Source organism: Stegodyphus dumicola, chromosome X2 (genome assembly GCF_044657685.1).
Source record: "Stegodyphus dumicola isolate Sdum_Otavi_A_Nest chromosome X2, ASM4465768v1".
Lineage (NCBI taxonomy): Eukaryota > Metazoa > Arthropoda > Arachnida > Araneae > Eresidae > Stegodyphus > Stegodyphus dumicola.
The window spans coordinates 77,924,704-77,937,650 of record NC_140781.1 but is presented as its reverse complement, the minus strand read 5'-3'; the positions used below and the strand labels follow the sequence as shown (position 1 = coordinate 77,937,650).

General features: G+C 33.2%; 1 protein-coding gene across 2 annotated transcripts in view; it reads left to right on the top strand.

Annotated features, from left to right (window-relative positions):
- LOC118184476 (histone-lysine N-methyltransferase NSD3-like) overlaps positions 1-12,947 on the top strand; it is a 339,671-nt gene that overhangs the window by 150,615 nt on the left and 176,109 nt on the right. For both annotated transcript variants that reach the window (XM_085809719.1, XM_085809718.1), the window contains exons 9-10: positions 2,557-2,713; positions 10,637-10,851. In XM_085809719.1, the coding sequence (XP_085665845.1) occupies positions 2,557-2,713; positions 10,637-10,851 (372 nt within the window). The remainder of the gene's footprint in view (positions 1-2,556; positions 2,714-10,636; positions 10,852-12,947) is intronic.

Genomic DNA, 12,947 nt, shown 5'->3' with positions numbered 1-12,947 from the left:
CAAAGCCACAAGGGTAATCTGCTTAAGAGGAGGGATGCCTTAGTGTAAGATTTTTTGGTAGAAACTGGCTCATATTCACATTACATATGGGGGAGGGTATCATAAAAACCAATCATGCAGCCAGCTTGTTCTGGAATTGAATCCAACCCCTGTCAAACTACCAGTATTTAGTGGTCTTGACCAGTCGGCCACTGGTGGGAGCTCCTTTGTATTCAGGAACAGGCAAAGGTTAAATTTTTTTAGTATATTTTGCAAGAAAATTTTTATAAAATTGTATTTAGTGATTGAAAAAGTGATATTGTGAAGCATATGCAATAATAATAGTAAAGAAAGCAATGTAGAAAATTTGGATAAAATTCTGAAATGCTGCAACTTTATCTGAAGGTCCCATGATTTTAATATCAGATAAGTTAGTGTTAGATTAGATAGGTTAGTGTTATTTGGGCAAAGTGTTTGTTTACACAGTTTTTCATTAACACAGTTATTGGCCCAAATACTGCAGATTATGTGAGTCATTTGTTTAAGAAGCTTTTTCCTGAATTGTATAAATATAAAATTTTAATTTATATATATATATATAAATTTTAACTAGATTTTTATGATTGAGATATGATATTGTACGTGTTAAATTCAGCTATACCGAAGTCTGAGATCCGGCCGTCCAATATCCAAAATGATCTAAAATTCGGACCTCAAAACCAGCAACAATTTTTTTTGATAGGCTTAAGCATGCGTATTTGATTTTTTTCCCCCATAATAAAAAAATGTGGAGAGTCCCGATTCTTAATTTTTAATTGTGAATTAATTCTTCGACCCTAAATAAATACCTTGTTACAGAAGAAACGTTAATTTAGCATAAATTAGTGTGATCAATAATTTGACTCTGTATCTACTTCGCATACATCTCAAACTGAAACATTTTGTGTAAAGAAATCGTTGATTTTACATCTACTGATATTTTATATCCCTGACGCAAACCTGGGGAATTATTATTTATTATATTTTGCTTTTATCACCGCATGTATACAAACACATAACTTGAGTAATGACTCGTGCAGCGATACCCAAAAAACGTCTTTTTTGCGTGTTAGTAATTTAATAACATAAAATATGGTAACCTTTTTTTGTTGGTATAACACAATTGATTGCAGATTTAATTTAATTGCGCTAAGATGTTGATGAGGAAAAATTTAATAAACATTTCTTTCCATTTGCTAAAAATATGTTTTATTTTGTTATGATATTCATAGGCGAAATGATTACATTTAGTGCTATTTGAATTAATGTTAACTGATTTGTTTTTTACATAAAACCAGAACAGGTGTCAGAGCTCGTATGGCAGCACCGGACTGCAGAATTTAGATAAGACACAATTTTTTGAATTTTAAAGAAACACTGAGCAACAAAATTGAGGGATGAAAATTTTTTTTCAAATCTAGGGATCCAAAATTTAAGAGTGGCAAAAATTTAAAAAGTTAGTACTTTTTGGGTTGCGTAAAGGTTTGTTTGGAAAACCAGGATTTCTGTAAAATTACAGGTCAATATATTTAGAAGTATATTTATGGGCAAAAATTCCTCCAAAGACAGTAGTTCATCTAATGGGTCGGTTCTTTCACTAAATATTTATGAGCTTGAGCTCATATCTCTCTTATTCCATATGGGAATTATTGGTTTCGAAGGTCCTGGAGCAGTAAAATCTGAGTTTTCAGAATCTGAAGCTTTAGGAAAATTTTCAGGATCACTCTTTCCTCGCACTGATGAATTTCATGTACACCAGGAATATATTCCTGTTCAGTATCATGCGAATCTAAAACTCTAGATTCTGCACTTGAAGGAAGAGTTTCAAAAAGTTCTAAAGATTCTAACATACTAAACTTCTTTCTTGCAATAATGTTACAAAATTGAAAAATGGTATATTTAGAAATAACCATAAAGTAAATATAAACAGAAAATTAAACCGAAAGTATCAAAATCGCAATGGAACAAATTCTTGGAAAAACATTTAAATGGTTTCAGAAAGTTCTATAGCTTCTGACATATTAAGCTTCTTTCTTGCTATAATGTTATAAAACTAAAGAATGTTGTACTTAGAAATAACCATAAACTAAATCTAAGAAGAAAATTAAATCGAAGATATCAAAATCGCAATGGGACAAATTCTCGTAAAAATATTTAAATGGTGCTATCATATAGTAGCAGCATTTGCTACATGCATGCTGGGATAACACCTTTTAATTTCAAATATTTTTAATTAATATATACTAATACCAAGAATAATTTTTATCTGTAAAAAATACACCTAAGTTTAAAAACATTCGTTCAAGTTGTCCACACAATTTATATCGCATAAGAAATTTTTTTAAAAAATTCTTTTAAAATTTGAATACTAGTGCTGCCATCTGTTATATATTGAGAAAACTAAAAAAACGCAACTGTATGTATATTAAATGGCGTTTTGCAGCTTTCGTCTTGAAGATAAAAATTGATCAGTTTTGTAGTAAATGTGTGTAATAATTTTATAGTAAATGTTTGTTTATTATTTTTCATGTAATACAGGTGGAGAACTGGTTTGTTGTGAGACTTGTCCAAATGCATATCATAAGTCCTGCATAAATGTTGAAATATCTGAGGGAGATTTTTTTTGTGAAGATTGCACAAAGAGGAAGCATTTAACTTATGGAGCAATTATCTGGGGAAAGACAGGAAAATACAGGTAGTATATTTTTAAAATTTATAATCTTTGTATGCTATTTTAAAAATATGCAATATTAGTTTTATATTAAAGTGTGAAACAATTATACCAACGTACAGCAATTGCGAAGTTGCTAACTCTATCAATTTAGCAGGGAGACTCCCAATTTTCAATCGTGTTCTAGCCAACTGGATTTACAACGCAGATCCACTAAGTCTGCTATTCTTAAAATTTTTGTGTAGCTTTGCTTAACACTTCATTATCTGCATCCAAAAAAAGTGATTTTGGGCATCTGAAAGCACATGGTGTTTCTTTAGATCTGTAAAAGAAAACCAAAGTTGCTTCATCAGTGAGACATTAAGGCATGCTTATGCTGTGCGAGTGAGAACTCGTGTCTGAAAACATGTTCCAGTTCTCCAATAAGCATCAAATACCACTGCGGGCCATTTGTGATACATTAGCCAATAAGTACAAAACCAGATCGATGTTGTTAGTTTATTTGTCTCACCATTGAGTGTTGTGAGTTTCATGTGCTTTGGAGAAGGAGTTCAAGAAATTACAATCTTCTGTCTTAGTTAAGTATGCAAAAAAGTAAAGTACTTATGCACTTTTTAAAAATGTTACACAGATGACGTTCTTTATATTATTCATCAAGGAAATGTAATACATTTGCAAAGTGCCCCATTTGTCATCGAGATATTTCAATTTTCCATGGTGGAAAGGCTGATGTTCTTAAACATATGTACTGTAATGTATTTTGCAGTTTTTATCGAAATAACAGATCAGCTTCTTTGTAAAACAAAAAAATTTATTCTGAATTTACAAATATAGATAATTTAAATACAATTCTATTCGTTACAACTTCACACTCCAGCTTACTATTACAGTTTCTTTCTCTAAATTTTTCAGACATCTACTAGCTGGTAAAACTTTCAGAATAATAATTTTAAACAATTTCTGACGTTGCTGAGCAATGGTTATAAGATTCAAATATGGAGTTGCCACTCCAATATCAAAGGATAGTAAATATAATTTTATGTTAAAGAATAAAACATTACAGTACAGAAAAATGCAAGGAGAAAAGAAGTTTTATTGAAAAAATAAAGGAAAAATTATATTTTTCTCTGAACAAAGGACTGAAAACTTATTAACGCAGAATGCCTGTTCTGTACCTTTTTATTGGAGCACAACCTGTCATCAAATGCATCAGAGCATGGTGCGGCTTTATTTAGAAAAATGTATCTGTAATGGAATCACTAAGAAATTCTCAAGTGCAAGGTCAAAAATGGCTACAAGTATTTAAGAAATGGATATGAAAAATAAATCTTCAGTTATTGATTGCATTACAACAGCTCTGTTCTGCCTCTCTGTGGATATAAGCAATAATATTGTGGCAAAACTTCTGTCACGTTTTCAGAAATTGAGTGTAGTTTATTTTCTGTCTCCACTTTAGAAAAAGATTTCACCGGTTTAAATACAGCACAGCTAATTATTAAAACTTTAAAAGAATGTGATTCCTGTAGATCAGTGGTTCTTAGCCTTTTGACTAGTGCGTACCATCTAAACAAAAATTGAAAACCTTTAGTACCACTACCACTCTTGAACATAACTCAGATCACATAAATTTATGCATGTTAGAGGAAAAACTCAATCAGCAGGATGTTGGGGTTATAATTTTTGGATTTAATAGTTAAAAATAATTTTTCCTTTGTGTACGACTGGTTGAGAACCCATGCTCTAGATAATCGTTATCCCTCATTGGGTTACTTTTGTGAGTGCGAGTATGGCAGCCTCGAGGTACCCTAGCTCTCCAGGGGATCATCTTGATGAGATGGGTGTTGCAATCCTGGAGTCCCAGTGATCTATCCTCTTTTCCTCTCCATTAACTGTAAATTTTTTTATTTTTCGTTTCCTTCTTCCTTGTGGTTTTCCTTTTCCGAGGTTGGGGCTCATCATAAGCAATTGGAACAGCCCTTGTCTTTAGTTTCCGAATAGCAAGAAAACTAGCCATGCATTTTTGCTGTGCGTTTAGACCCATGTCACTGGAAAGCAGATGTCCTGGTAGTTAAGAGGCGAGGTACTGTCCCTAACACGCTGCTTTGGCTTCTGCTTCAGCTAAACGGGAGTCACCTTGTCGTCCTCATGGCTGTCAGTTGGTTGGTCACTAGTCCTTGTATCAATGGCTTGGGGATAAGCTCTCGGGTGTACCTGCTCTTGGGAGAGCCGACCATTGGGCTTCAGTTTGCATATAGGTTCGGCTAGCTTTGGCGTAGGAATCCCCTTGTTGGGGTGTGTGGTGTGGCGACAGACCCACGAATCTTTGTCCATTTAAATATGATTGCTGTGATATCTTCCTGTTCCAACAATGCACCTGATACTTCGATTGTAATCAAAAGATTAAAAATGATATAGAAAGCACTGCATTAAATGAAGTCTGCCCACACTTTTAAATTATAACTAGCTCTGAAGAAAAACTTCTTTTGTTATCTGTAGGAGAACGGAAAAATATTAAGAGACTTTGGTCTGGTGACCTTTTGGTACAGACTGTGTCTGGAAGGCAGTCTAATAGTCTCCTAAAATTAACTAAATTATTACAAGCAAACGTTACAGTAAAGCCACATAACACCCTAAATTCATCCCGAAGAGTAATCTCTGAAATAGATTTACTGTCAGTAACTGAAGAGGAGTTCGTTAAAGAGTTGGTAGATCAAAAGGTGTGTGGTGCTGGATACCTAAATTGCTCAGTCAGGCTATGCATACTGAATCCATTGTGTCAGCATTTTGGACATGGAAAAACCTCTTGTGGTAGCCTCACATGCGCTCGATGTTCTATTGTTGGGCATGGCAGTGAAGTCTGCTCTGCTGTCTCCTTGTGTATAAATTGTAAAGGTGAACACCCCTTGTTTTCAAGATCATTTCTGAAATGGTAGAGAGAAAAACAAATTCAAAACATTAAAGTTACACAAAAAATACTATTTGCAGAAGCCAGAAGACTTGTTCTCTGTAATCAGCTAAGACCTGATATATCTTATGCATTTGCAACAAAATCATTGAGATCAGTATCAACTCAAATCACAATAACTGCACAGAAACAGTGGTTTAAAATTTTATAGCTACACCTTGAACCAGAGCTGCATCTTAATGGCTCCTTGCTTCGAGTCGAGTCAGAAGCAGATAGAAAGCGCACATTACTTCCGCATATCTTAAAGAAAAAAACGTGCTAAAGCTCTCAACACACTAAAAGTCCTAGCTAATACTTCATGGGAAGCCGAACTTTGTTCTGTGCTCCCCTATTTATAGAGCTTTAATTCGTTCCAAACTTAGCTATTGAGTCAGTTATTTATCAGTATGATTTTCTGTTATATTGAAATTGGATCCGGTCCATCATCAAGATCTACGGACATGCTTTGTAGCTTTCAGAACTTCTCCAGTCCAAAGTTTATATGTAATCTGTTTTGAACCATCTCTGGAATTCAGACTCAAGCAGTGTTCCCTTGAATTTCATAGTAATGTTACAAGCTGAACATCCTGTTCAACTCATATCTGACCAGAACTTGTGTTTGCACCAAGCATGCCCTTCTGGTATCCCACCTTTTTATCTTCACATTCACTCACTGATCAAAGAATTCATTTTAAATGATCTGCATCCCAAAAGCTTTGATGCTTTCAGTTGTTGCTCCCTGGCAAGAAGTGAATATTCCCCTAATTGACATTTTTGGAAGACACAAGAAGAGCAACACTAATGTTTTATATTAACATTAACAAATATTCTCAGAAACATATTCTCAGAGCATAGAAGCAGACATTCTAACTGTAGATCAATTTTTACTGATGGCTCAAAGAATCATGATCATGTTGGGGCAGCTATTGTTTGTGATAAAGAAATAAAGAGTAGTTGACTTCATAAGACTGCTTCTGTTCTTACCGCAGAAACTCTTGCCATTTTGAATTTTTTAACTTTTATTTCTAAGCAGGATAGGAGAAAGTTCATCATATACTTTGACTGCGTGCTCTTAAATCAATAAATGCAAATACTACCTACCCCTTGGTGTTAGAATTAGGCACACCTTCATTTGAGGAATGCAGGTTATTCTGTTGTGTACTCCTGGCTGCCTTCAAGTGCTGACATCAAAGCAAATGAACTTGCAGATGTCGCAGCAAAATCAGTTGATGTTACTTTTAAAAATGGTGTTCCCATTACAGACATGGAATTACATCAAAGATCTTGACGAGGTAGAAAGCAGTGGGAATGTCAGGCACTGAACAAGTGAAGGCAGGTAAAACCCAAGTTGGAGTACTGGGAGTCGAGAGGGAAACGAAAGGAGGATGTACTGTTGACACGCATGTGAATTGGTTGCAACAGATTGACATATCAATATCTATTGAAAGGAGATAGTAAGCCTATTTGTTGTACTTGCAATGTTCCTATTTCAGTCAATCATATTTTAATCTGTTGTGCTGCATTTAATCACGAGTGTATTATTTTAACTCTGTGAATACTAGTTTTATAGAACTCATTGGAAGATACCCTCATAAGAACCTTATAAAATTTTTAAGATGTTTCCTTTTTCCCATATGATTTGAATTATTCCCCCCTTTTTTTTGTGCTCTACCCGTTACTGGAGCATTTTTCACATTCATCTGTGTATGCCTTCATCAGCATTACAGGATATGATAACAGTTTATATAATACAGTATTATGCTCCTTGTGCGTTTTAGTTTCACTATGTTTTATCGTTAATATACAAGTGAGTGATTTTTAGTTTACTGTTAAAACACTGCTCATATGAACCTCAACTAATGTATTTCAGTTTTTGTGCATTTGAAATTTATTCATCATTTGTCTGGCGCATCATAATCCTTAAGATTTTGGGCCAATAAAAGTAAACCAACCAACCTAGATAATTGCTTAGCACTTGGTGTTGACAATGCACCAGTAATGGTAGACTCAAAGACTGGTGTTGCAGGCTCCTTAGTTATAAAATGTTTGCAAGTTATGAGCTGCATCTGTCACCTCTAAAATTTAGCATGTGAAAAAGGGGCTGCTTCTTTGCCAATAAGTGTGGATAAACTCAATGTTCATGTGGTCATCTACACTTGAAAAGATTTCTAAAAGAAGGGAAAATTGAAACAATTCAAACAGTTGAAATAGAAAAATTTGGAACATGTCTGTACGTGCTGGTTATCTTTAGAGAAATTTTTATCTAGAATTATCAATACTTGTAACTCATTTCTTACATCTTTTAAGTAAGAAGTAAATCCTTCTAGAATTAAGATAAAAAGCTCTATTGAATGTTAATAAAATACTTAGTTAAATAAACTTGAATAAAGTTATAAAAGCAACAAGAATATACACCCAGTGGAGTTTAATTGGAAAATTGAAAAGTGCTGATTTAATTTTAAATTAAATTGAACTGTCTAGAACAATTTTGGCCATTTTGGTAATTCTGCATTGTAATGCTGAGTGCAAGAGGATTTTCAGTGTTTTTACTAAAACGAGGACTAAATTTAAATCCAGTATTAGTAATGCCACAGTAGAAAAACTTTTATTAGCAGAAGCAAGCCAACACCAAAGAGTTTCTTTCATAGTGAAAGCAAAATCTGCCACTGTCCTTAGCATTTGTATGAAAACTGATTAAAAATTGATTTTTATATCAAAGTTTAATTCTAAACAATAATATATTTTTTTTATGTGTAAGTATTTTTGTACTATTTGCATTTAATAATTGCTAACTGAACTTTCAGATATTAATTAGTTACTATTCAAAAGTAAATCATTATTAGAAGCATATTCTCTTTTGCATATATTTTTATCATTTAAAGTGGTTTTGTTGTTGGGAAAATTATTCTGATTTTTGAGTGTTTTGTGTTGGCAAGTATGCAATTGCAATAACTTAATTTCCTTTAGAATACAATATTCTAGAAGCTACCCTCAGCTGCTGTTGCCATTGTAGGTAGTTAGAAGCTCATTTCCCTAACAGTTGATGAAGTTGTTAAAAAGTTCCAAAAATGGCAGAAAATTGCATCATCATTGCCACTATAACTGTAATTCATATTCAGACTGTAAATGCTAAGAGATAATATTTGTTTGCAACATTCTTTCAGTGTTGTGATAATGTAGAGCTGTGTGAAAACCCTGGGTTCATCTTCTAAGCAGCATTGTAATTTGAAGCATACTATGATGAGATCAATTTACAGCAATGTTTGAGTAAGTTGTATTCAAGCTTGCATTGCTGTCTTGCTATATATCATGCCTGTACAACGTAGGCTTATAGGAATACTAGCAGCTGGATATTTGGCTTGTCACCTGTGTATGCAGATGCATTTTAATGATTTGTGTATACTTTGTTGTGTGTGCAATATCCAATTTTAAATGAATTTGCTGAAAGCTGAATCACCATCTAGTCTGATGATTTGTCAATCAGTTTACCTAGAAGTTGTGGTTTTCACCATCTACAACACTGTGGCAGTGTTTGGATGCTTCTGATATATTGACTCACGTATATTGCAATATTTTGCAGCAAAAACAATCCTGTACCCTGCAGTTCAACAACGTCCTACCTTGGAGTTTGATAATTGACAGTGGTACATCACTGTACCTGTGTGATTATACAGTCGCAGCTTAAGATGACTTGAGAAAATTTGATTTACATAATTCTGTGGCTTTTCCTTTGATGTGTTATTTTAGTAATTAGTTATGTTTTTGAATAGTTTTTTTTTTTAAATCATCCAACCAGTGGCCATGTAACTAAGACCATTTAATACTGGTACTTCGACCTGCATTCGACCTTAGGCAAATGGGCAGGCTGATTTTTTTTTTTTGTGTGTGTGTGGTTTTTCTGCATGTGTGACAAGAATACAAGCCAGTTGCTGTTAGAAAGTCTTCCAGAAAGACATCTCTGTCCTTAGGCAGGTATCCCTCCTATGATTTGCTATATATTCCAATAATCATACTTTTTGTGCTCTTTTTGAAGACAGCTGTGGCATTCAATTTCATAACTATGTGTTGATTTCCAGATGCATTTTGTGGTCAGTATTTTTAAATAAAAAGCAGCTGGAGAACAGTGTTATCATAATAAGTTAAATGATTTTGCAGCAACCGTATTAACACATTGACGCCAGCCTGACCCACTGGTAGGTCATGTTTGTCTGTTAGCGGTGGTTCATGCTTGATGGTTCTGCAGGCTGGCATGATTCACCGATTGGTCACATTTGTATATCAAATAATACGTAGTGCAAAATTTTATTAATTAATCAACAGTATAGATCAACATTTCAACATTATAATCAAACATTCAGTACAAAACAAATAACTTAAAATTTAACTTATCATTAAGTATATTTATTAACTTTTCTATGCAATTTTTTAAAGCAGGCTAAGCAAAGTGCTAGTTTGCCCTTACAATTATTGCAATGCGTTGTTACTTTCTTTGCTCTATTCGTGACGTACTGAGTACCTTTTAGGCTTGCTAAGCATTTATAGCATTCTTTAGATAACTTTCTCATCTTCCTCGCGGATCCTTCATACAAATCTAAAAAAATGTTTTTTTCTTTTTTGTTATTATTACTTCACTAGGGAGATTCTCGAAATGAACAGACCATGAGATGGACCGCTAATTGAAGCACTGCTGCATGGAAAAAAAAAAAAAAAAAAAAAAAAAAAACAATGAATATCTGCACCATCGGCAACGTGTTAAAGTATTCTAGTCATCCTTAAATTTTAGAGTTCTGAGTAATTTAGGTCTTTAAAATTGAAATGTCATAAAGTGCGTGTCATACAGTGAGTAACACTGATATAACATGTAAAAGTCCCTATAAGACTATTTTTATTAGATTATGTGTTATAGTTGTACATGTGTGGGTTGTAGTAATCACAGAATTTTATATATGTATCGCAAAAAGTCCATTACAAGAATTCACATTTCTTTTTTCTTTCCTCTTTAGATGGTGGCCAGGAAAAATAATGCATCCAGATAATATTCCACAGAATGTACAGAAAATTAAACATCTTGATGGAGATTTTCCTGTTTTATACTTTGGAACTGGTGAATATGATTGGTTACACAGGGGACGTGTAATTCCTTATGCTGAACATCACAAGGAAATGATTCTTGAAGGGTCATCAGCAGTGAATACATTAAAAATTAAATTTAAGAAAAGTATGAATTTATTTAAATATATCTTTTTTTAAAGATTTATTGTTATGTTTCAAAATGCTTTTTCTCCATCTCTTAATTCCCTCTCTGTTGCTGTGTTTCCTGTGATCTGTTATGCTTTTCAAACATGTATTAGAATAGATGAGGTTGTATGAATCTGTAAAGAACATGTATGTTTTATGAATACTTAGCTGGTGAGTGTGCGCTTAAGGTATGGTTTAATTGATGGCAATGAATTAGCTGTTGTGAGACTATATCAGGAAAGATACCCTACCAGACGTGCCACAGTACTAATTATTTTCTCGTTTGCATGGGAATCTGCCATTCAGTGTTAAAATGCAGAATGTCTGACAGCCATGATCAATCCAAATATACATGCAGTTATTGCAGCAATGTCAGCATTTTTTTGTCTGGGGTATTCTGCACACCATGGCCTTTCTACCTTCGGTATTTCTAACTTTAATGCATATGCACATTGCAGATGGAAAAGTATCCATAACATGTGGCATTTGTTGAATGGTTACTGCATCAAAGTACAGGTGGCTTGGATTTCCCATGTTTTGTTCTGTTGTTTACACATGAAACATACGAAAGCGGAGGGAGGAAGTCTTGTTAACAGGTCTAAGGATTAGTCGTTCCCGTGTCACACACAGCTACCTTTTGAAGGCTGAGAGTGAACCTGTTTGTTCTTTCTGTGGGAATGTTCTGACAATGCATCACTTTTTAGTTGACTGCATGTATTTTAACACACTTCGTTTTAAAGTATTTTAAAGACTCTGACCTTGCCTCTTGACCGAATAATCTTGAAAGAGGTCAATACTAATTTATTACAATATTTGAAAGAAACAGGTTTTTATCATCTAATTTGATAATATTTTTGTATTTAATGTAATTTAAACACACATTTCGTATTTTATATAAATCATGAGTCACTGCTTCACATTTCATATTTTTATATAAATCATGAGTAACTTAATTTAAATATTCATCATTTTATTACTTCTTTTGATTTTATATGTCTATTGTGTTAAATTTGTGATTGTGCTTGATTGTTTTATGTGTTTTAATTGTGTACACTAAACATGCGTCTGGCGCTAATAACCTTTCGAGGTTGTGCGCCATTTAAACCGTTAAAATGTACTTTTCACATGATTATTCTTATTGCAAAAATTCGTAACTAAGAGCATTTATCTTTTGTCTAATATGAATAAAAGTTAATGAAATCTTTCAGGAAAATTAGTATCACACTTATAAGTTAACGAGCTTCACTTGTATTGTGCAGTAATCATGTTCATATCAGTTGTAATTAATGTTAAATTTCACTGCAGATAATTAAAAGTCAATATGTTTTCCAAATTCTTGCCATAATAGTAATGTTTTTGTTGCATATTTGAGTTTTTTTCATTTGAGATTATAGGGCAGGATTTTAGATGTAAAAAATATACAGTTTCCCATTAGTGCAATTCAGCTTTGAAAGATTTAATACAAGCATGTTAGTGATAAGTTTATTCATTCCTTACAGCTTTTTATTGAGAATAGTTTAGTTTCCAGTAAAGTCAACAAAGAAATGGTAAATCGGTTATATATGTATCATTATACAGCTCGTCAATGATTTTATTTATTGATTGATTTATTTTTGTTCTGAAAATTCATATATTAAATTTAAAATATGTTCTGGTTCAGCTTCTCGACAGAACTACCTAACCTCTTTTTACTAAATTTATGCATGCTTATTTTCAACTTTTTAAGCAATGCAACAAACTCGATGATTCAGAGCTTTTCTGCGAGAAGCTTACTGTTTGAATTATTGTTTTAATAACCTTTCATATGGGCAAACGTTTCGCACAATATTTACAACAATAGTATCTAAAATGTATTCACGGGCTGCATAAAATGGCTTCTAAGTCCACCTATGTGAGACTTGCTTTAATAGAAATAATATTGTTTTAAAAGTGCATGTGGTGTTGGAAGTCTATTCATACAAAAGAGTTATTTTCCATGAAATTAGACTATTTCTGTTGCAATAGCTTCACAATTTAATATAATAATTTTTATAGGACCTATTAAAATATCACATTTTATACTCCTAATGCTACTTG